Source organism: Mus pahari, chromosome 19 (assembly GCF_900095145.1).
Source record: "Mus pahari chromosome 19, PAHARI_EIJ_v1.1, whole genome shotgun sequence".
Lineage (NCBI taxonomy): Eukaryota > Metazoa > Chordata > Mammalia > Rodentia > Muridae > Mus > Mus pahari.
In genome coordinates this window covers 13,529,285-13,555,778 of record NC_034608.1, presented here as the reverse complement: position 1 = coordinate 13,555,778, position 26,494 = coordinate 13,529,285, and the positions used below count along the sequence as shown (strand labels likewise).

General features: G+C 38.7%; 1 protein-coding gene across 1 annotated transcript in view; it reads right to left on the bottom strand.

Moving 5' to 3' along the window:
• Positions 1 to 26,494, bottom strand: part of LOC110336993 (carcinoembryonic antigen-related cell adhesion molecule 5-like) — a 68,132-nt gene that overhangs the window by 31,661 nt on the left and 9,977 nt on the right. Inside the window, exon 2 of the mRNA XM_021219738.1 lies at positions 5,939 to 6,298. Coding sequence (XP_021075397.1) covers positions 5,939 to 6,298 — 360 coding nt within the window. The remainder of the gene's footprint in view (positions 1 to 5,938; positions 6,299 to 26,494) is intronic.

Below are 26,494 nucleotides of genomic sequence, written 5' to 3'. Positions count from 1 at the left end.
TTTGTGATTGGGTTACCTCACTAAGGATGATATCCTCCAGATACATCCATTTGCCCAAGAATTTCATAAATTCATTGTTTTTAATAGCTGAATAAATGTACCACATTTTCTGTATTCATTCCTCTATTGAGGGATATCTGGGTTCTTTCCAACTTCTGGCTATTATAAATAAGGTTCTTAAACATAATAAAAGCAATATACATCAAACCAACAGCCAATTCCAAATGAAATGGAGAGATTTATAAAGCTATCCCACTAAACACAGGGCTAACCACTCTCCATGTATCTATTCAATATAGTACTTAAAATACTAGTTTGAGCAATAAGGCTACAAAAAAAAAAAGTGCACAATGGGATACAAATTGGCAAAAATAAGTAAAGGTATCACTATAAGTAAAGATGATGTGATAGTATACATAATCTACTGCAAAATTCTACCAGAGAACTTCTACAGTTGATAAACAACTTCAGTAAAATGGCTGGATATAAAACTAATTCAAACAAATCAGAATCCTTCACTTATACAAATGATAAATGGTCAGAGAAAGAAATAGAAATAGGGAAATAGCATCCTGCATCACAGTCTCAAATAATGTAAAATATTTTGGGGTACAACTCTAACCAATCAAGTGAAATATCTATATGACAAGAACTTCAAGTCCCTCAAGAAAGAAATTGTAGAAGACTCAGAAAATGGAGAGATCTCCCATGCTCATGGATCAGTAAGATTAACATAGTGAAAATGGTTCTCCTATGGAAAGCAATTCACAGATTCAATGCAATCCCCATTAAAATTCCAACCCAGTTGTTCACAGACATGGAAAGTGCAACTTTCAAATTCATATGGAAAAAGAAAAAAAACATTATAGTAAAAACAATCCTTAACTACAAGTGAACTGAGAGAAACACCATCCCTCACCCCAAGATGTACTACAGAGTAATAGTAATAAAACCTGCATGGTATTGGAACAGAGCCCGACAGGTTGATCAATGGAATAGAATTGGAGACATAGAAATAAACCCCACCCACTTATGGACACTTGATCTTCGACCAAAATGCCAAAAATATACAATAGAAAAAAGAAAGAACCAATAAAAGAAAGAATCAATAAAATATCACTGGTCTAACTGGCAATCAGTATGTAGAAAATGAAAATAGATCCATTTTTGTCGCCTAGTACAAAGTTCAAGTCCCAGACAGGCAGCAAGTGGGAACAAAGGACTGTCAAGATCCTCAAAATAAAACCAGATACACTGAATCAAATAGAAAAGAAAATGGGAAAGAGCCTTGAATTCATTATTGTGGGGGTGGGAGGTGGGGTATTTCCTAAATATAACTCCGATGACTCAAGCTCTAAGATCAAGAACTGATAAATGAGACCTCATGAAACTGAAAAGTTTCTATAAGCCAAAGGAAATACTTAATACGGCAAATCAGCAACCTACATATTGGGGGAAATAAAACTTCATTAACCCCACATCTGATAGATGGATAAAATCCAAAATATATAAAGAACTGAAAAAGCTACACTCCACAAAACCAAACAGCCTAACCGAAAAATGAAGTATAGAGATAAACAGAGGATTCACAACAAAGGACTGTCAAGTCAGGGAGAATTGCCTACAAAATGTTAAAAGTCCTTATCCTTATGCATTAGGGAAATGCAAATCAAAACAACCCTAAGATTCCATGTTGCACAAATCAGAATGGCTAATATCAAAAACTCAAAAAAACAGCACGTCAGCAAGAACAAGGAGAAAGAGGAACACTCCTCCAATGCTGGTGGGACTGCGACCTGGTACAACCAGTCTGGAAATCAATCTGGAGGTTCCTCAGAATATTGGAAGTAGATCTACCTGATGATCCAATTATACCACTCTTGAACATATACCCAAAAGCTGCCCAACCACACCACAGGAGCAAATGTACCACTATGTTCATAGCAGTCTTATCTGTTACAGCTAGAACCTGGAAACAACCCAGATGTTCCACAAGTAATGAACAGATACAGAAAATGTGGTTCATTTATACAATGGAATATTATTTAGCTATTAAGGACAACACTATTATGAATTTTGCAGGCAAAGGGATGGAGCTAGTAAATACCCTGAGTGAAATAACACAGACCCAAAAAGACATGCATGCAATATACTCACTAACAATTGGATATTAGGAAAAAAATTATAGAATACCTAGGATATAATCCACAAAACTCAAGAAAGTTAGCAGGCAGAAGGGCCCAAGTGAGGAAGTTCCAATCCCACTTGGGAGAAAGAAGAAAGCAATCAAGTGAGGCAGAGGGAGGAAGTGACCTAGTTGAGAGAGAGGAGAAGGAGAAAAGGGGAACATGATCAGTTATGGGGTAATATAGGAAAGAAGCTCTGAGGGCCAGCAGAATAAATGGAAATATGGAACTTGGGTTGAAGTGGGAGGTAGGGCTACCCTCTAGAAAGTACCAGAGACCTGGGAGGTGAGAGACTCAATATTCAAAGGGGAGGGGACTTTTTATGAACTGCTCCAAGAGCTGAGGCAGGAATTTATAGAGTCTACCTCCAATAGAAAGACAGGCAGCAAGTGGGGGCATTGGGGTGGCATCCCACAGTCAAAAGCTCTGCCCAGAATTGCTCCTGTCTAAAAAACTTCAGGGACAAAAATGGTGAAGAGACTGAGGGAAAGGTGGAAATGACCAACCCAACTTGAGTTTCATTTCAAGGGGAAGCTTCAAAGTATGACACTATCACTGAGGATATAGTGTACTTACAGACAGGAGCCTAGAATGACTGCCCTCTGAGAGGTCCAACTAGCATCTTACTGAGAAAAACACAGACACATATGCCCAACTGTTGGTCTGAAGACATGGACACCTGTGGTTGAATTAGGGGAATTATGGGAGAAGCTGAGGAGGAGGGTGATTCTATTGGAAGACAAGCAGTCTCAAATAACTCAGGCTTCTGAGATCTCTCAGACACTGTCCCACCAACCAGGTAGCATACATGAGCTGGTGTGAGGCCCCTAACACATACACAACAGATTATTGCCTTGTCTGAACTCATTTGAAGAAGAGTACCTTAACAATTTAGAGACTTGAGGACCCAGCGAATGGGCAGTCCTGGCAGGGAACAGGTGAGTCAGTAGGCAACATCTTGGAGATAGGGGGAAAAAATGGGCTGAATAGTTATGTGACAGTGGACCAGGAGGGAGGCAATGACTGGACTGTAAAGAAATAACAAGAATTATGTGTGTGTGTGTGTGTGTGTGTGTGTGTGTGTGTATACACATATACATATATACATACATACACATACATATATATTGCATTTAATGTTTAATATATATGAAAAAGATTATTTTTAAAAAGTATTGGAGTAATTTGGACCTAAGTAAAATATTTTAGCAGGGTGGTGAGAGATGGCTTTAATCCCAGCAGTGACAAACTGACCTCTATGATATTGTCTAAACTACAGAGTAACAGTGAACAAGGTGGTGGTGGCACACATTACCCTGTGTCAAAACTCAGATACATCTCCTTATTTATATGTTTACACTCTAGATAAATCACATACCGCGTTTACAAATTACTATAAAATATCCTTTACAGGGTTAGTGGGAAGTCAGCTAATTTCCAAAGGGAAAATGAAAAAAGAGGAGCTTTTGTGACTGCCTGTAAAGTCATCTCCATGCATGCAGCCCTGACCATTATTGAACCAGATGATACCCTAACTGTGGATATAATATTTATTGGTGAACTTATGATCAGGGACTCTGGTGTCTACTGGGATCTGTCAGCTGGCTTCAGCTGCAAACACTCCCCTTATATGGAGAATGACTGTCTTTGAGAGACAAATCTGGACATTTGATGAGCAGTGGAGAGACTCGTGTCATCGTCAGCCATCCCATGGTCAGAGGTGGCCCCTTAAAGTGACAGACTGCATCCTTTCAAGGACAGAAACCTTAGCTGTGGAAGGAAATGTATCATAGTAGAACCGGTATGTATCCTAATTCATTAGTGATCAGGATATGGTAGCAAAGGGGTCTGTGCCAAACTGCAGTGAGAAAATAGCTCACTTTTGCCTATAATCCCCATCCCTGAGCCACACACCCTTCCCTGAAAAATGTACCTATTGAACTGAGAGAACCAATGGATTTAAAAGCAAAACCGGATTTAGGTTAGGAGTGTGGCTTTCTTTGTCACTGAATCCAAGCATGCTTGTTAAAGGAAAATCCAAGATTACTGTTTCATATCAGAAGTGCCACCTGGTATTGTACACAGGAAAAGAAAAAATACGGGGCTATGTTTTTCCACTAATCTCATATTCTTTTGGTTTTCATTTGACTCTCTAAAACATTTCTTAATATAAAAATATTATCTCAAAATCTTTAAGATTATATATGCATGTGCTTCCTGTCACGGTACTAGTAGTCATACAGAGTACTAAATGATTTTTTGAAATATGCTTAATCTATCTTCCTGTGTGTTTTCAGGTTTGATTCTGAACCAGATATCTAGGAACAAAGTTTTTGTACCTTGGGCATATGTAATAACTGTGGTCCTCAAAAGTTTCTGAGATCTGTTTAAAATTCCATTTGAAATATTTAAGTTTTCTACCATTCCTAAAAGTAACTTTTGAGGTCTGAGAGAAGATGCTGGGGCCCTTCTCTTATGAAGCCACCTGGATTGTGGTAACACTAACTACTAGACAAAACTTCCCCATGTATCTTCTTCCAGAAGATTCTCCACAAACAGGTGACAACTTTGCATTGACTGCTGTGGTCTACCTAGTTAGCATTGCCATTAAGCTAACAATCATCCAAAGATCAGCTTTGAAGTAAAAATTGTCCAGGACATTCAAATTCCTGAGTTCACCAGAGAAAGAAAATTTTACAGAACTTTGAACTAAAAAATGCTTCATCCTAAGATTATCAAATACAATCAAGCTGGACATCATGAAGAACGTTGGGGAAAATACTTCATTACTGTAAATGTTGAGGCTTGCTCATTTTAACATAACTGTAGCCATTTTGTATTCAGTCTTCTCATGGCTCATAAGCAGAAAGAAAGTCATTGTGCTTCCTGTGTGAAGCAGAAATTTAACTCCACACATAGTCTACCCTGTGATCTCAATGTTCTGTAAAGATAGAATTTCTTTCATCTGGAAAGAGCCAGAGATTCATGAAAAGGTCCCAAAGGGACAAGCTGAGTGGTACATCAGGAAAGGGACAGAATTTTTCTCAATGGAGTATTCTGACTAGATTATGGAGTCTCACACTTTATGTTTATGGGAGTAAGAAATCTGATTACTGGAAACAGGGGATGGGCTCCACTCTCCCATGAAGAGTTTCAAGATGATGCTCCCATTTCTTCTGTTTCGTGAGCTATGTTATGGGCCTGCCCATGTTTTCTCTGGGCTTTTTTGGATGCTTTGGCATTTGTCTAGGTAATTCCCCATGGATACAATGTCATTCCTAAAGAAACTACATATGGGGAAGAATTGAATATGAGCCCCCTAGCAATGTAGGTTTTTTTCCCCTTGATTCTCAGTTTTTTTGGAGGCCACCTTTACTTTCTCAATAAGGCTAAATCATTTTACCTTGAAGTCTTTCTCAAGGACATATTCCTGGTGAAAATCTTAGGAATTTCTTAAAAATAACCAACATTTTTTCACTAAGGTTCTTTCTCAACTATATATTCCTGAATAGATGATGACATCCTTGACTGATTTAAACACCATGTGCCTACATGTCTGCAAGATGAAGTCAAATGAAGGATTTGGGTCTAGTGCCCTTATTCTACAGCATGTGTATCCTGCAATAAATGTTCAAAGTACAACATAAAGATACAATGAAGAAGGAGGTAGGCACAGGCAGGCATGATAGTCTTTTGTGTGTCTAGTGAAATGAATCCCACCCAGCAACCAGAAATAACAAATAATTACTTACAGTACACGTTGAGGTATATGGATGTTATTGACACAATTTCTGCATGTTGATTTATGATTCGTAGGCTGTAGAATCCTATATCCTCCTTGGTGACATTGTAGATCTGCAAGGATCCATTGCTGTACAAAGTTTCTCTACCACTGTGACCAGGCCCCAGCACAGTAACATTAGTGGAAAGTGTATATTGTCCAATTTGAGGACTCTTAATCCTCATTCCTCTGAACCAGGCTAAGGTTGTAAGATTCTCTGGCAGATTGTTGATATGTATGAGAACATTTTCTCCTTCAATCACTTGGGGTGGCACTAATTCAATGGTTATTTGGGCAGTGGTAGGCAGGTGACAGCAGGTTAAAAAGGAGGCTAGATAGGAAAAGAGGAAAGCAATCAATACTGAATAGATGTATTTATCACTTAACTTAGGTGTATGGATAGAAGTGTGCCCATCCTCCTTGATTAAGTTCAACAACATGACCTCCACTCCCTCAAAGCACCTATACTTCTTCCTCTCTATGGGATTCTTTCCTCATCTGCTGCCTGACTCACTACTTAGTATCTGTATATCCTTCCTCATTAAGAGAGTATTGGTTGCAAGGGTCAATGCTTCTTTGACCTACTCCCCTTGAAGGTTCTCATTTTCTCACATTTTTTATGTTCCCTTTGTGATTCTGGAGAAACTGTGACCTCATCTCTAAGTATTATTTCTGATCCACCTCATTCAGAGTTTTGTGGGGAGCTTCATTGATCTATCAGTCTGATATCTTTGGAAGGTTTAATTTCTGTAAAGACCAAGAAACCAGTCAAGAACCAAAGGGAAAAATGGAGGGATAGAAGGAGGAAAGGGGGAAAAAAGGAAGGAAGCATGGGAGAGAGGGGGGATGGATAGAGGGATAAAAATCTAAGGAATGAAAGTATGAAGCAAGGATGGCGGGAAGGAAGGAACTACTCATGGGTTTATCGACATAGTTCCCGGATTTGGCATTAAGAAAAATAATTGTACTCAAGGTTTATTTGAGTTTTCAACATTTTCTTCTGTGCTATATGTGTGTGTGTGTTGTGATACCTGTCTTACTGTGCATATGCAGCAGTGCTGTGTGGAAGAACATTTCATGTGGTGAGACATGTACAGGCACATTGGTTCATTTTCAGGTGTCTGTTCTCTCCATTAACCATGTAGGAGTTAAGGAATAAATATAGGTCGTCACAATAGAAACACTAAGCATCTCACTGCCCCATCCTTTTTATTTCTATTTTCAGAGTCCACTGTCATGATTGGGAACATCAATCTTCAGATTACAGTAGATTATGACTGACTTGTGACTTATGAATAGTGAGTGGTTGGGGCTTTTCAAATTCCTCATCATCTCCTGATCGCTTATGACTGCTGAGCCTCTGCTCTCAATGTACCTACTACCCTATGGCTGCAAACAAAAACCCTGAGTCTAATCTTGGGCTCCTGCCCACTTTAGGAGATCCCAGATGGCTTCTGAGTTTCCCTCCATTCACACTCAGAATGTGGGTTCACTTACCTGTGAGCAGAAGCCTCTGCAAGTGGGTACAACACTTGCATAGAAGCACAAAGGATGCTTCCATCTCTCTTCTAACTCTGTTGTTCTCCTTCTGTGGAAAAAAGCTTTAGCTCTAGCAGAGCACCCAGGTTCTTCTGTCTTTCCTTCTTCTTAGCCGAGTGTCTCCCAAGAAAGGACCACTTTCCAGAATCCAATGGGTGGTGGGATCTGTGTCTAAGATATTGTTCTGTTCCTTCCACTCTCAGTGCTGTCCTGAATCCCTCTCAACTTTTCTCCCTATATATTCTACCTCCAAGAAATTCACTGATCAACAAAGCTGATAAGCATATCCCCATGCTCTTAGAGAATAACAATTCATCCAGGGCTGGCATCTGCTGAATAATGGCATTAAGTCTGTTAGCATCAAAGAGGGAGTCTCCATCCCACTTAGGTGTCCTTTGGACACAGAGACTCAGCTGAGCACCCAGTCTGTCCTATGTACTCACTGCTCTGGAAAGGTGAGATTCATTTCCAGCAGGAGTTGACAAAGATGTCTCTAAGGGCCAGAAATGGAGGAGCTGAGTGGTCTCTAGGAATGAATAGCAATCATCTATCACAAATCAAATTTCTGATGCAGGATAAATTTCCTATAGCAGTTGTGTGGGGAGTTTCATGTCTTCAGTGTTGGTAAAGAGGTGACATGAGTTCTAGAAAGATCTTTTTGCTCCTTTTTTCCTACAAAGGGTTTCAATGAAACGTTCAAGCTTCATGTGCTATCTGAACTGTGTGTTGGATGAGCCCATGTCCTATATGATATTTTTTGGTCACCTATGCCCATTGTCTAGGTAATTTCTCAGTGGTATCACCCTTATGAGAGAAACCAGGATGAAGGGCCATACCAGACTACTCAGGTAGAGAGGTGTTCTCAGGCACAGGAAGTAGCTGGTAGGTCAGAGTAGGATCTAGAATGGGATCTCTGGGTTAGTAGACTTAGGGATGAAAACAAGGACAAGACATGGTTCAAGCACTCTTCTGAGTATTGATTATGTGTCCCGATATTGCCCCCTGGATATCACTGGGAGAACTGCAAAACAGCATGCATGGTCAACAAGTCAAACGTGACCTGCTCTGATCACTTCAGCACAGGTGGAATACAGACCCTGTCATCCTGCTCACCGTGCTCTGCATAAATAATTCCATCTAGCATAGGACAAGACTAAATACAGTTCCAAATTTTTCCTGGGAAGACCTGGACTAAAGTTGAAAGTAGTGGTTCTCCAAAGGATGGGCTTTCTCTCTAGGAGAGGTTTGCCTGTAAATTTTCATAGGTAAGTACATAGATATTTTTCTTGGTACTGAAAGGAAAAGACATAAGTGTATGGGCTCCCCTGCATTTTCTGGCCCTTCTCTGGTGACTAAAGTCTTCCCTTTTGCTCAGAGGGTACAGAAGGTTTCACTTGTTGACTACAGAGAACATTGATTCAAAGGTATATGTCATACACTCTTACCAATACAGTTTTCTAGTTCTCCTTCTCTTGATAAATCCACCCTGAGCAGAAGCAGTTTGGGAGAGGAAAGGATGCATTTTCCTTAAAAGTCTGAGACAGAATTGTACTGAAGAAATTCAAGGCAGAAAACAGGTTACTTGCTGAATCATTCTCTGTTTTACATTGTGACTCACAGTTACCTAGTTTTCTTGTACAAACTAGGAACAACTGCCTTTTTGGTACTGCTCACAGTGTCCTAGATCCTCCTGCAACAGTTATGATATTCCCAGATAGATATGCTTATGTGCTAAAAATAATATCAACCACAGAAGGTACAGATCAGAATCATTACCCAGTCTCTTGGTGGCCTTTTTGTCTTATTGATCATGTCTTTTGGCTTAAAGAAGTTTTGCAATTTTAGGAGGTCCCATTGTTTGAATCTCAATCTTGCAGCACAAGCCATTGCCATTCTGTTCAGGAATTTTTTCCCCCTGTTCCCATATCTTCAAGGCTTTTCCCCACTTTCTCCTCTATAAGTTTCAGTGTCTCTAGTTTTATGTGGGGTTCCTTGATCCACTTAGGTGTGAGCTTTGTACAAGGAGATAAGAATGGATCAATTCACATTCTTCTACATGATAACCACCAGTTTTGCTGGCACCATTTGTTGAAAATGCTGTCTTTTTTCCACTGGATGGTTTTATCTCCCTTGTCAAAGGGTATCAAGTGTCCATAGGTGTGTGGGTTCATTTCTGGGTCTTCAGTTCTATTCCATTGATCTACCTGTCTGTCACTCTACTAGTATCAGGCAGTTTTTATCATAATTGCTCTGTCGTACAGCTTGAGGTCAGGCATGGTGATTCCATCAGAGGTTCTTTTATGTTAAGAATAGTTTTTGCTATCCTGTGTGTATCTGCATGGGCAGAAAATACTTTGGACTGGGTTCGTACTGAAGAGCTAAACATCCTAAAATAGGATAGGCTGCGAAGGAAAACCCAACACTATCCTAGGTTTTTTGTTATTCCAGAGGAATTTTAAAATTGCCCTTACTAACTTGGAGAAGAATTGAGTTGGAATTAAGATGGTGATTGCATTGAATCTGTAGATTGCTTTCAGCAAGATAGCCATTTTTACTATATTACTTCTGCCAATTGATGAGCATGGGAGATCTTTCCATCTTTTGAGATCTTCTTTATTTTCTTTCTTCAGCGACTTGAAGTTATTATCATACAGATCTTTCATTTCCTTAGAGTCACACCAATTATTTTATAATATTTGTGACTATTTATAAGGGTGTTGTTTCACTAATTTCTTTCTTAGCCTATTATACTTTGAATAAAGAAAGGTCACTGATTTGTTTGAGTCCATTTTATATCCAGCTACTTCCCTGAAGCTGTTTTTCAGGTTTCGGAGTTCTCTGGTGGAATTTTTAGGGTCACTCATATATACTTACATATCATCTGCAAATAGTGATATTTTGAATTCTTCCTTTCCAATTTGTATCCCCTTGATCTCCTGATGTTGTCTAATTGCTCTGGCTAGGACTTCAAGTACTATATTGAATAGGTAGGGAGACAGTGTGCAGCCTTGTCTAGTCCCTGATTTTAGTGGGATTGCTTCCAGCTTCTCTCCATTTAGTTTGATATTAGCTTCTGGTTTTCTGTATTTGCTATTATTATCTTTAGGTAGGGGCCTTGAATTCCCTATCTTTCCAAGACTTTTATCATGAAGGNGTGTTGNATTTTGTCAAATGCTTTCTCAGAATCTAACAAGATGATCATGTGGTTTTTGTCTGTGAGTTTGTTTATATAGTAGATTACATTGATTTAATTCCACATATTAAACCATCCCTGCATCCCTGGAATGAAGCCTATATGTTCATGACAGATGGTTGATTTGATGTGTTCTTGGATTTGGCTATCGAAAATTTTATTGAGTATTTTTGCATTAATATTCATAAAGGAAATTGGTCTGAAGTTCTCTATTTTGTTGTTGGCTTTTTATGTGGTTTAGGTATCAGAGTAATTGTGGCTTCATAGAGTGAGTTGGGTAGACTATCTTCTGATTCTATTTTGTGGAATAGTTTGAGAAGAACTAGAATTAGGTCTTATTTGAAGGTCTCATAGAACTCTGCACTAAACCCAACTTGTCCTGAGCTTTTTTTGGTTGGGAGACTATTAATGACTGCTTCTATTTCTTTAGGGGACATGTGACTGTTTAGATCATTTTTCTGATCCTGATTAAACTTTGGTACCTGGTATCTGCTAGAAAAATTGTCCATTTCATCCAGGTTTTGCAGTTTTGATGAGTATAGCCTTTTGTAGTAGAATCTGATGGTATTTTGTATTTCCTCAGGTTCTGTTGTTATGTCCTCCTTTTTGTTTCTGATTTTGTTAATGTGTATACTGTCTCTGAGACATCTAGTTAGTCTGGCTAAGGGTTTATCTATCTTGTTGGTTTTCTCAAAGACCCAGCTGCTGGTTTGGTTGATTCTTTGAATAGTTCTTTTTGTTTCCACTTGGTTGATTTCAGCCCTGAGTTTGATTATTTCCTGTCTTCTACTCCTCTTGGGTGAATTTGATTCCTTTTGTTCTAGAGCTCTTAGATGTGCTGTCAAGCTGCTAGTGTATGCTCCTTCTAATTTCTTTTTGGAGGCACTCAGAGCTATGGGATTTCCTCTTAGGACTGCTTTCATTGTGTCCCATAAGTTTGGGTATGTTGTGTCTTCATTTTCATTAAACTCCAAAAAGTCTTTAATTTCTTTCTTTATTTCTTCCTTGACCAAGGTATCATTGAGAAGAGTGTTGTACAGCTTCCACGTGAATGTTGTCTTTCTATTATTTATGTTGTGATTGAAGATCAGCCTTAGTCCATGGTATTCAGATAGGATGCATGACGATAATTACAATGATTTTGTGTCTGTTGAGGCCTGTTTTATGACCAATTATATGGTCAATTTTGGAGAAGGTACCATGAGGTGCTGAGAAGAAAATATATCCCTTTGTTTTAGGGTAAAATGTTTTGTAGATATCTGTTAAAACCATTTGTTTCATAACTTCTGTTAGTTTCACTGTGTCTCTGTTTAGTTTCAGTTTCCAGGGTCTGTCCATTGATGAGAGTGGGGTGTTGACATCTCCCATTATTATTGTGTGACATGCAATGTGTGTGTTGAGCTTTACTAAAGTTTCTTTAATGAATGTGGATGCCATTACATTTGGATCATATATATTTAGATTTGATAGTTCATTTTGGAAGATTTTACCTTTGATGGGTATGAAGTGCCACTCCTTGTCTTTTTTGATAACTTTGGGTTGGAAGTCAATTTTATTTCATATTAGAATGGCTACTCCATCTTGTTTCTTCGGACTATTTCCTTGGAAATTTGTTTTCCAGCATTTCACTCTGGGTTAGTGTCTGTCTTTTTCCCTGAGTTGGGTTTCCTGAAAGCAGCAAAATGTTGNGTCCTTTTTATGTAGCCAGTCTGATAGTCTATGTCATTTTGGGGGGAATTGAGTCCATTGATATTAAGAGATATTAAAGAAAAGTAAATGTTGCTTCCTGTTATTTTTGTTGTTAGAGTTGAGATTCTGTTCTTGCAACTGTCTTCTTTAGGTTTGTTGAAGGATTACTTTCTTGCTCTTTCTAGGGTACAGTTTCCATCCATGTGTTGGTGTTTTCCCTTGTGTTCTCTTAGGGTCTGTATAACATCTGTCCGTGATCTTCTGGCTTTCATAGTCTCTGGTGAGAAGTCTGGTGTAATTCTAATAGGTCTGCCTTTTTTATGTAACTTGACCTTTTCCCCTTACTGCTTTTAATATTCAATCTTTATTTAGTGCATTTATTGTTCTGATTATTATGTGTTGGTAGGAATTTCTTTTTATTTTTCAAGACAGGGTTTCTCTGTGCAGCCTTGACTGTCCTGGGACTCACTCTGTAGACTAGGCTGGCCTCAAACTCAGAAATCCACCTGTCTTTGCCTCCCAAGTGCTGGGATTAAAGGCCTGTGCCATCACTGTCCTGAAGGAAATTCTTTTCTGCTCCAGTCTACTTGGAGTTCTGTGGGCTTCTTGTATGTCCATGGGCATCTCTTTCTTTAAGTTAGAGGAGTTTTCTTCTATAATTTTGTTGAAGATATTTACTGGCTCTTTAAGCTGAAAGTCTTCATTCTCATCTATACCTATTATCCGTAGTTTTGGTCTTATGGCGTCCTGGATTTTCTGGATGTTTTGAGTTAGGATCTTTTTGGATTTTGGATTTTCTTTGATTGTTGTGTTCATGTTCTCTGCACCTGAGATTCTGTCTTACGTCTCTTGTATTCTGTTGCTGATGCTCACATCTATGGTTCCTGATTTCTTTCCTAGGGTTTCTATCTCCAGAGTTGTCTCCCTTTGGGTTTTCCTCATTATTTCTACTTCCATTTTTAGATCTTGGATAGTTTTTCTTCAATTCCATCACCTTTTTGGTTGTGTTTTCCTGTAATTATTTAAGGATTTTTGTGTTTCTTCTTTAAGGACTTCTACCTGTTTAGCAGTGTTTTCCTGTAATTCTTTAAGGGATTTTTGTGCTTCCTCTTTAAGGACTTCTACTTGTTTAGCAATGTTCTCCTCTATTTCAAGTGAGTTATTAATGTCCTTCTTAAAATCCTCTACCAGTATCATGAGATATGATTTTAAATCCGAATCATGTTTTCAGGTGTTTTGGGGGTTTTCAGAACTTGCTTTGGTGGGAGTGCTGGGTTCTGATGATGCTGTGTGGTCTTGGTAAGAGTTAGTGAGATTCTTATGCTTGCCTTTCACCATCTGGTAACCTCTGGTGTTGGTTGTTATAGCTGTCTCTGGCTAGAGCTTGTTCCTTTTGTGATTTTGTTAGCCTCTGTCAGAATTCCTGGGAGTCCAACTCTCTCCTGAGTCTCAGTGGCTAGAACACTCTCTGTAGGAAAGCTCTCCTACTGCAGGGAAGGTGCACAGAGGTCTGGAGCTCAGCTTATTTCAAACATCACAAGAGAATAAAGTCTGGCATAGTCCAAGGAAATCATAAGCTGAGACAGGGAGACAGTTGGCTATAGTAGAGACAAAAAAAGATGCATATGTAGCTCATTTGGATCTCAAAAATAGCTTGTATTTTAGTTATTTTGCTTTTTACTCATTCTCCCAGATACTGTAAACCACCTAGATGTCCCTCAAGTGCAGAATGGATAAAGAAAAGGCAGTAGGTTTATACAACACAATGAAATATAATTAATCCATTAAAACCAAAGACATCATAAAATTTCCATAGAATGTAACAACTTGAGTGTGGTAGCACAAACCCAAAAAGACACATGTGGTATGTGCCCACTTAAAAGTGAACATTAACCATAAAGTACAGGCTAACTCTGTGCTACAATCCACAGACTCAAAGAAACTAAGTAATAAGGAGGGCTCAAGAAAGGAAGAGAAAACATAATAGTCACTGGAGGTGGAAAGAGGGAGGAAACTGGGTCGATAGGAGGTGAAGAGGATAATGTGTAAGGGAAACACATATGAGAAAATGGATATGAGTTAAGGCTGAGAGTGAGAACAGAAATCAATGCAGGACATCTCTGAGTCTACCTAGAGACATGGAACAAGGGTTTCTCTGAGAAATCTATGGGAATGACCTTAGCTGAAACTCCTACATCAAGGGATATGGAGGCTGAAGTGGCTACTTCCACTCGCCAGGTGGAACTGCCAGCAGAGAGAGGGCATCAACCCACCTAGAAAATCCTCCAACTTAAAATTTTTCCTGCCTACAGATGCTCAAGGTGAAGAGTGAAGTAGAGATTGGGGAAATGACCAATGACTGGCCCAATTTAACACCTGTCCCATGTATAAAAAAAGGTGACCACTGACACTACTAATGACACTCTGCTGTTTGCATGCAAGATCCTGGAATTTCTGTCTCCTGAAAAGAGTCATCCAGAAGTTAGTGGAAACAAATGTGGAGGTCCACAGTAAAACATCGGGAAGTGGTCAGCAAGTTGTGTGGAAGAGTTGGGGTTAAAATTGGAGGAGGCAGAAGATTCGAGGACTCTACAAAAGACCTGCATAGTCAACTAACTTAGGCCCATGGAAGCTCACAAGGACTGAGATACTAACCAAAGAACAGGCATGGATTGGACCCCTACATATTTGTAGGAGATATGTGGCATGCTCTTTATCAGGATCCCCTAAAAATTGGAAGAGGGGCTGTCTCTGACTCTGGTGTCTATCATTGGATGCCCTTCCTCTAGCTTAACTTCCTGGTTTGGCCTCAATGGAAGAGGATGCATTTATTCCTGCTTGAACTGGATGTCCCAGAGTAGAGTTGTGACCAATTGGGGATTCTGCTCTCTGAGGAGATGGAAAGGGGATAATGATGGGAGGGATATGTCACAGTGGAACTGGGAGGAGAGAAGGGACAGGGCCCAACATCAGGATAGGAAGTGAATGAATAAATGAATAGAATGGAAGAGAAGAGAAGGCAAAAGAAGAGAGACAAGACAAGACAAGACAAGACAAGAGGAGTATTATGCTCTTGCCACTTTTAGACTCCTTCCCCTAACTGAGCTTTCTTATCTAACCTCAACAGAATAAAATCCACTTAGTCCTACTCTAGTTTAATAGGCCAAAGTGGTTGATATTCACGGGTGCTACCCTTTCTCTGAGGAGAAAGGCAGATGTGTGAGGGGGGAGGAGAAGTGAAAGAGATGGGCTGAGAGAAGGGGGTAAGGTGTGATCAGGTTGTAAAGTAAGTTAATTAACAGCTAAAAGACTAAGTAATTTATTTCAAACCTTACAAGGTGATAAGGACTTAAATAGTCCAAGAAAGTTATCAGCTAAGACTGGGAGAGAATTGTCTCTAGTAAAAGGAAATTGCAGGATGCACATGCAGATCATTTGGATCTGAAGCAGGATAGTGTTTTAGTTATTTTATTTCTACTCATTCTCCCACAGGAATTCTTATGCAGAGAGAAGATAATATCTTAGCATGAATACTTTTAGCACACAAATAGGAAAACCTTAAAGGCCAATGTAGAAAAGGTTTCTGAATTAATTCTGAAAGAAAAAAATAAACCTTCATCGATTAGCAGGAATAGACCCACAAGAAATTATGGTTCCTGCTACTACTGCTGAAATTGCATCATTATGGACAGAAAATGAACATTGGCAAAGATCTTGTAGCAGTTGGGGGGTTATCAACTAATAATCCAAAAGTAAAAAACATCAGTTTATAAACAGTACAACTTGGATTCTTCCTCATACAGTAAAATGAACACCAATTTTTAAGCCTCTACATTCTATGCAGATATAAATAAATCAGGAAAGTCAGGTTATAAGTCAAGAAGAAAAATGAGTAAAGTGGCTCAGAGTTCTTGTTATTCAGTTAAAAAAAAATCAAGCCTATGTGCCATTCTTGTGGTATTTTTAGACTTTCCTGTATATCTTATATCGTTATTGGCATTCAATATGCAGAGTTGTTTTATTTACTAAGCTCCCTGAACTTATTCTAGATGATTCAGTATGACAACTATTTATCCAACTACAAGTAATCTGAAATAGAATTCATCCATTTTATATAACACATCTGATTACATATGGGTCTCCCAATCTCTCTTAGCATAAAACAACAATAAAATTGAACAGATATTAGTAGGAACTGTGCTAAAATCTTCAGAATTTCATAAGAAATACAATGTTATCAGCAAAGTTCTGAAGATTTCTTTAACAACAAGCCAAGGAAATTATAAGGAAAAGTGCTAATTATTCTTTGTATGACCAAACACCATTACCTGCAGGAAGTAACCCAAAATGTACCCAAGAAATCCAAATTTGGCAAATAGATGTGTTTGCTTTTGCAGAGTTTGAAAATTAAAGCATGTACACGATACCATATGTATATACTCAGGATTTCAATGGGAAATTGCATTAAGTTCTGAAAAATCTGATTCTGTAATTGTACATTTATTTGAACATATGGCTATTATGGGATATCTGTATGCATTAACGATGGCAATGCTCTGTCATATGAATCTAATAAAATGAAACAATTTTGCATATTATGATATAAATTATATTAAAGATATCCCACATAATCTTGTAGGACAGGCAGTTGTAGAAGGATCTAACTGTACTTTGAAAGAGATGCTTAACAAACAGAGAGGCATAATAAAGAAGTGCTATATTCGCTTTAAATTTTTGAAAGCTAATCAGAAAGAAACAACAGCTATGGAGAGATATCACATAGAAAAAAATGTTGATTTAAATAAGTCTGTATATTTTGAAGATGCATTGACCTCAGAATAGAAGTGAAGATATATGTTATGTTGGAGGAATTGTTGCCACAAGAGAGGAAAAGCTGTGGATTGATAGAGATTAGATTTGAACAGGAGAGACAACCTGAAAAAGGAGAGGCAGTAGTTCATCAGACAACTTGATCATTCAGCCCAACCTAAATTATCAAGACTAAAAACTGCCTTTATTTTGATCAGGCATTGATAATGATGATGATGATATTTATAATAGTAATAATAATAATTTTAAATGATATTTTACCAAAGGGTAACTTGCCTTACTGGAATGGAATAAAAATGGGTTTTCTTAAACCACATGTCTTAGTTTCATGTTAGAATATGAGACTGCAGATTAAAACACAGCCCACACCATCTTGAAGATCAGCTTTCAAGTAACATTCTTAAATAAGAAGGATATTTTTTGTTCTTTGGTATTAAAACATTGCCAAACCCAAACACTATTGTGGATACCAACAAGTGCTTGTTGACAGGATCTTGATATAGCTGTTTCCTGAGAGGCTCAATCAGTGCCTGACAAATACAGAGTGGGCTGCTCTCAGCCAACAACTACATTGAACATAGATAGGGTCTGCAATGGAGGGGCTAGAGAAGGACTCAAGGAGCTGAACACGTTATCAGCCCCACAGGAGGAACAATAATTTGAACCCACCAGTACCACCAGAGCTCTCAGGGACTAAACCAACAACCAAAGAGTGCACATGTAGGGACCCATGGCTCCAGCAGCATATGTAACAAAAGATGGCCTTGTAGGACATCAACGGCAAGAGAGGACCTTTGTCCTGGGAAGTCTCATTGCCCAGTATAGGGCAATACCAGGATAGGGAATTGGTAGTAGATGGGTTATTGAGCCAAGGAAGGAGTATGGGATAGGGGGTGGGGGTTGGAGGGGCAACAAGGAAAGGGGATAACATTTTAAACGTAAATGAATAAAATATCTAATTAAAAATAAATTTTATTGATAAAAAATGAAAATCTACTAACCCAAAATATCCAGGAAATTCAGGACACAATGAATAGACCAAACTGAAGAATAATAGGTACAAAAGAGAGTGAAGATTCCCAGCTGAAAGAAACAGAAAATGTCTTCAACAAAATCATTGAAGAAAATTTCCCCAACCTAAAGAAAGACATGCCCATAAATGTAAAAGATACATATAGAACACAAAAAGAGAATCCTCCCATTACACAACAATAAAAACACTCTATGCCAGAACAAAGAAATGTTAAAAGCTGTAAGGGGAAAAGGCCAAGTAACATATAGAGGCAGACCTATCAAAAGCTTACCAGTCCTTTCAATACAGGCCCTAGAAGCCAGAAGAGACTGGAGAGTTGCTATGTAGACCCAAAGATTACACAAATGCCAAGCCAGGATAAAAATCTTAAACATCATAGGTGGAGAAACCAAAATATTCCATGTAAAACCCAAATTTAAATAATAACTATCTACCAATTCACCCCTACAGAAGATTCTAGAAGGAAAATTTCAGCACATAAAGGGTTAAAAAATGGGGGGGGGACAAGAAATTAATCATCTCACAACATAATCAAAAGGAGAGAATGAAAAACACATAATGCCACCTACACAAACAAATCATATCATTAACTGACAACCATCTGTCTTTAATATCTCTCAATATCAACAGATTCATGTCTCCAATACAAAGACAAAGCTGACAGACAGGATATGCAAACAGGATCCAGCATCTTCTTGCATACAAGAAATACATTTCAATGACAAAGACAGACACTACCTCAGAATAAAAGGCTAGAAGTTCTTCCAGGCAAATGGTCCCAATAAGCAAGTGGGAGTTACCTCTCTAATACCCAATAAAGTAGAAATTCAACCAAAAGTTACCAAGGAACATGGGGTAGGACACTTCACATTCACCAAAGGAAAAATCTACCAAGAAAAAGTTTATTCTGAATATCTATGCCCCCAATTCAAGGGTATGCACATTTTTAAAAGAAACTATACTAAAACTCCAAACACCTTGAACCCTACACAGTAACAGTGAGAGACTGCAACACCATATTCTTACCAATAGACATGTCGTTGAAAGAGAAACTTAACAGAGACACAGTGAAACAAATAGGGGTTTTAAACCAAATAGATTTAACAGATATATACAGAACATCTCACCCTAAAACAAAAGAATATAACTTCTTCTCAGCACCTCTTGGCAACTTCTCCAAAACTGACCATATAAACGGTCACAAAATAAGCCTCAATAGATACAATAAGACTGACATAATCCCATGCATTCTATCAGATCACCACATACTAAAGCTAGACTTCAATAACAATGAAAACAACTAAAACCCACATACTCATAGAAACTGAACAACTCTCTACTCAATAATAAATTGGTCAGTGAAGAAATAAAGAAATGAAAGACTTCCTGGAATTCAATGAAAATGATGGCACAGAATACCCACATTTATGTGACATAATGAAAGCAGTGCTAAGAGGAAAGTCATAGCAATAAGTGCCCTCACAAAGAAATTGGGAAAGATCTTACACTGGCAGCATAACAGCACAACTGAATGCCCTAAAACAAACAAAAAAAGAAACAAACACACACAAGAGGAGTAGAAGGCAGGAAAAAGGCAAACTCAGGACCAAACTCAACCAAGTAGAAACAAAGGGAACAATACACAGAATCAACAAAACCAAAAACTGGTACTTTGAAAAAATCACCAAGATAGATAATTCCCTAGCAAAACTAACTAAAGGGCACAAGACAGTATTCGAATTAACAAAGTCAGAAATGAAAATGGAGACATAACAGAAACTGACTGAGGAAATTAAAAAAAAAAAAAAAACTCATTGGATCCTACTATAAAAATCTGTACTGTGAACAGCTTCTGGGACAGGCAGAGGTGACACAGCTTCTGGGACAGACCCCCTTGTCAGGCTCCAGAAATCTGGGCACCTTCCCTGCCACAGGAGAGGTGGCTGCCAGGGAGGGCACTGACCACCAGAGCAGGTGAGCCATCATGTGTCCCACATCCCTCGAACACTAGTCTGTGCAGGTGAGCAAGTGGACTGCAGAAGCTACACAGCTTCTGGGACAGGCAGAAGTGACACAGCTTCTGGGACAGACCCTGTTTCAAGCTCCAGACATCCTGGCACCTTCAATGCCAGAGGAGAGGTGGCCACATGGGAGGGCTATGACTGCCAGAGCAGGTGAGGGAGCCATCTTGTGTTGCAGGCCCCACAGAGACCAGTCTGTACAGGTGAGCAAGCAGACTGTGGAAGGTGAACAAGTGGACTGCAGAAGCAACACAGCTTCTGGGACAGACACCAATTTGGGCTCCAGATATCTGGGCATCCTCCCTGCCAGAGGAGAGGTGGCCGCCTGGGAGGGCTCTGACTGCCAGAGCAGGTAAGGGAGCCATCTTGTGTCCCGGATCCCTCTGAGATTGGTCTGAGCAGGTGAGTGCTCAGACTGCAAAGGAAACACATCTTCTGGGACAGGCCCTGTTTCAGGACTTCATCTTCAGCCAGGAGGCAGGTCTGAATGCCAAACCTCAGTGCACCTTCCCTGCAAGGGGAGAGCTTGTCTACAGAGAGTACTCTGACCACTGGGACTCAGGAAAGAGGTAGACTCCCAGGAGTACTGACGGAGGCTAACAGAATCACAGGAGTAACAAGCTCCAACCAGAGACAATTATAACAAGTAACACCAGAGACTAACAGGTGGCAAAAGTCAAGCATAAGAATCTTACTAACAGAAACCAAGACTGCTCACCATCATCAGAACCCAGCACTNCCACCCCAGCCAGTCCTGGATACCCCAACACACCCGAAAAGCAAGATTCAGATTTAAAATCATATCTCATAATGCTGGTAGAGGACTTTAAAATGGCATTAATAACTCACTTAAAGAAATACAGGAGAACACTTCTAAACAGGTAGAAGTTCTTAAAGAGGAAACACAAAAATCCCTTAAACAATAACAGGAAAATACAACCAAACAGGGAATGGAATTGAACAAAACAATCCAAGAACTAAAAAAGGAAGTAGAAACAATACAGAAAACACAAAGGGAAACAACTCTGGAGATAGAAACCCTAGGAAAGAAATCAGGAACTATAGATGTGAGCATCACCAACAAAATACAAGAGATGGAACAGAGAATCTCAGGTGCAGAAGATTCCATAGAGAACATGGGCACAACAAAGAAAATGCAAAATGCAAAAAGATCCTAACTCAAAACATCCAGGAAATCNAGGACACAATGAGAAGACCAAACCTAAGAATAATAGGAGTGAAGGAGAATGAATATTTTTGAATTAAAGGGGCAGCAAATATATTCAACAAAATTATAGAAGAAAACTTAACAAACCTAAAGAAAGAGATGCCCATGAACATACAAGAAGCCTACAGATCTCCAAATAGGCTGGACCAGAAAAGAAATATCTCCCAACACATAATAATCAGAACAACAAATGCACAAAATAAAGATAGGATATTAAAAGCAGTAAGTGAAAGTGGTCAAGTAAAATATAAAGGAGGGCCTATTAGAATTACACCAGACTTCTCACCAGAGACTATGAAAGCCAGAAGATCCTGGACAGATGTTATACAGACCCTAAGAGAACACAAATGCCAGCCCAGGCTCCTAGACCCAGCAAAACTCGCAATTAACATAGATGAAGAAACCACAGTATTCCATGATAAAACCAAATTCACACAATATATTTCCACGAATCCAACCCTTCAAAAGATAATAAAGGGAAAACACCAACACAAGGACAGAAACTATACCCCAGAAAAAGCAAGAAAATCCTTTAATAAACCTAAAAGAAGACAGCCATAAGAAGAGAATCCCAAATTTAACAACAAAAATAACAAGAAGCAACAATTACTTTTCTTTAATTTCTCTTAACATCAATGGACCCAATTCCCCAATAAGAAGATATAGACTAATAGACTGACTACACAAACAGGACCCCACATTTTGCTGATTACAGGAAACACACCTCAGGGAAAAAGAAAGACACTAGCTCAGAGTGAAAGGCTGGTAATCAATTTTCCAAGCAAATGGTCCAAAGAAACAAGCTGGAGTAGCCATTCTAATATCAAATAAAATTGGCTTCCAACCCAAAGTTATCAAAAAAAGACAAGGAGGATCATTTCATTCTCATCAAAGGTAAAATCTACCAAAATGACCTCTCAATTCTGAATATCTATGCTCCAAATACGAGGGCAGCCACATTCATTAAAGAAACTTTAGTAAATCTTAAAGCATGCATTGCACCTCACACAATAATAGTGGGAGACTTCAACACCCCACTCTCACCAATAGACACATACAGGACACAGAAACTAAATCAAGACAAATGAACACTAACAGAAGTTATGAAACAAATGAATTCAATAGATGTCTACAGAACATTTTATCTTAAAACAAAAGGATATACTTTCTTCTGAGCACCTCATGGTACCTTCTACAAAACTGACATATAATTGGTCACAAAACAGACCTCAATAGATACAAAAATATTGAAATTACCCCATGCATCCTATCAGATCACCNCNGACTANGGCTGATCTTCAATAACAATGTAAATAATAGAAAGCCAACATTCAAGTGAAAACAGAACAACACTCTACTCAACTATAACTTGGTCAAGGATGAAATAAAGAAAGAAATTAAAGACTTTGTAGAGTTTAATGAAAATGAAGCCACAAAATAACCAAACTTACGGGACACAATGAAGGTGGTCCTAAGAGGAAAATTCATAGCCCTGAGTGCCTCAAAACAGAAACTGGAGAGATTTTACACTAGCAGCCTTACAGCACACCTAGAAGCTCTAGAACAAAAGGAAGCAAACTCACCCAAGAGGAGTAGACGGCAGGAAATAATCAAACTTAGGGCTGAAATCAACCAAGTGGAAACAAAAAGAACTACTCAATGAATCAAACAAATCAGGAGCTGGTTCTTTCAGAAAATCAACAAGATATATAAACCCTTAGCCAGAATAACTAGAGAGCACAGGGAAAGTATCCTAATTAACAAAATCAGAAACGAAAAAGGACACATAACAAGAGATCCTGAGGAAATCCAAAACATCATCAGATCCTACTACAAAAGGCTATACTCAACAAAACTGGAAAATCTGGATGAAATGTGCAACTTCCTAGAGAGATACCAGGTATCAAAGTTAAATCAGGATCAGATTAACGATCTAAACAGTCCCATTTCTCCTCAAGAAATAAAAGCAGTCATCAATAGTCTCCAGACCAAAAAATGCCCAGGAGCAGATAGGTTTCGTCCAGAGTTCTATCAGACCTTCAAAGAAGACCTAATTACAACTTTCCTCAAACTATTCCACAAAATTGAAACAGAAGGTACTCTACCCAACATATTCTATGAAGGCACAATTACTCTGATAACTAAACCACACAAAGATCTAACAAAGAAAGAGTACTTTAGACCGATTTCCCTTACGAATATTGATGCAAAAATACTCAATACAATCGTCGAAAACCCAATACAAAAATATATCATAACAATAATTGTGAAGAAGTAGGCTTCATCCCAAATATGCACAGATGGTTTAATATATGGAAATCCATCAATGTAATCCACTACATAAACAAACTCAGAGACAAAAACCACATGAACATCGTGTTAGATGCTGAGAAAGAATTTGACAAAATCCAACACCACTTGATGATAAAAGTCATGGAAAGATCAGGAATTCAAGGTCCATAACTACACATGATAAAAGCAATATACAGCAAACTTATAGCCAACATCAATGTAAATGGAAAGAAACTTGAAGCAATCCCATTAAAATCAGGGACTAGGCAAGACTGCACACTTTCTCCCTACCTATTCAATATTGTACTTGAAAGTCCTAGCCAGAGCAATTCTACAATAAAAGGAGATGAAGGGGATACAAATTGGAAAGGAAGAAGTCAAAATATCACTATTTGAAGATGATATAATAGTATATATATAGTGACCCTAAAAATTCCACCAGAAATTCATAAACCTGATAAACAGCTTATTGCACTAGGTGGATATAAAATTAACTCAAACAAATCAATGGCCTTTCTCTACACAAAGAATAAACCTACTGAGAAAGAAATTAGGGAAACAACGCCCTTAACAATAGTCATAAATAATATAAAATACCTTGGTGTGACTCTAACTTAGGAAGTGAAAGATCTGTATGATAAGAATTTAAGTCTCTGAAGAAAGAAATTGAAGAGGATCTCAGAAGATGGAAAGATATCCCATGCTCTTGGATTGGCAGGATTAATATAGTCAAAATGACTGTCCTGCCGAAAGCAATCTACAGATTCAATGCAATCTCCATCAAAATTCCAATTCAATTCTTCACTGACCTAGAAAGGGCAATTTGCAAATTCATCTGGAATAACAAAAACCGTAGGATAGCAAAAACTATTATCAACACTTAAAGAACCTCTGGTGGAATCACCATGCCTGACCTGAAGCTGTACTACAGAGCAATTGTGATAAAAACTGCATGGTTCTGATACAGTGACAGACAGGTAGATCAATGGAATAGAACTGAAGAAGCAGAAATAAATCCGCACACCTAGAGTCACCTGATTTTTGACAAGGGAGCTAAAACCATCCAGTGGAAAAAAGACAGCATTTTCAACAAATGGTGCTGACACAACTGGCGGTTATCATGTAGATGAATATGAATTGATCCATTCTTATCTCCTTGTACAAAGCTCAAGTCTTAGTGGATCAAAGAACTCCACATAAAACCAGAGACACTGAAATTTATAGAGGAGAAAGTGGGGGAAACCCTCGAGGATATGGGCACAGGGGAAAATTTCCTAAACAGAACAGAAATGACTTGTGCTATAAGATCAAGAATAGACAAATGGGACCTCATAAAATTGCAAAGCTTTTTAAGGCAAAAGACACTCTCAATAAGACAAAAAGACCAACAACAGATTGGGAAAGGATTTTTACCAATCCTAAATCCGATAGGGGACTAATATTTAATATATACAAAGAGGTCAAGAAACTGGACTCCAGAAATTCAAATAACCCAATGAAAAAATGGGATACAGAACTAAACAAAGAATTCTCAGCTGAGGAATACTGAAGAGCTGAGAAGCACCTGAAAAAATGTTCAACATCCTTAATCATCAGGGAAATGCAAATCAAAATAATCCTGAGATACCACCTCATACCAGCAGAATGGCTTAGATCAAAAATTATGGTGACAGTAGATGCTGGCAAGAATGTGGAGAAAGAGGAACACTCCACCATTTTGGTGGGATTGCAAGCTTGTACAACTCTGGAAATCAGTCTGGCAGTTCCTCAGAAAGTTGGACAGTACTCCCGGAAGATCCAGCAATACCACTCCTGTGCATATACCCAGAAGATTCTCCATATGGTAAAAAGGACACATGTTCCACTATCTTGATCCCTACTGTATTTATGATATCCAGAAGCTGGAAAGAACCCAGATGTCCCTCAACAGAAGAATGGATACAAAGAATGTGGTACATTTACACAATGGAGTACTAATTAGCTATTAAAAACAATGAATTTATGAAATTCTTGTGCAAATGCATGTATCTGGAGGATATCATTTGAGTGAGGTAATCCAATCACAAAAGAAGTTACTTGATATGAACTCACTGATAAGTGAATATTGGCCCAGAAACTAAGAATACTCAAGATACAATTTGCAAAACACAAGAAAATCAAGAAGGAGGAAGACCAACGTGTGGATACTTCATTCCTTCTTAGAATAGGGAACAAAACACCAATGGAAGGAGTTACAGAGACATAGTTTGGAGCTAAGATGAGAGGATGGACCATCCATAGACTGCCCCACCCGGGGCTCTATCCTATAATCAGCCACCAAACGCAGACACTATTGCATATGCCAGTAAGATTTTCCTGAAAGGACCCTGATATAGTGGTCTCCTGTGAGGCTATGCCAGTGCCTGGCAGATACAGAAGTGCATGCTCACAGTCATCTATAGGATGGAACACAGGACCCCCAATGGAGGAGCTAGAGAAAGTACCCAAGGAGCTGAAGGGGTCTACAACCCTACTGGTGGAACATCAATAAGAACTAACCAGTACCCCCAGAGCTCATGTCTGTAGCTGCATATGTAGCAGAAGATGATCTAGTCAGCCATCATTGGGAAGAGAGGCTCCTTGGTCTTACAAACTGTATATGTTCCAGTACAGATGAACACCAGGGCCAAGAAGTGGGAGTGGGTGGGTAGGGGAGCAGGACA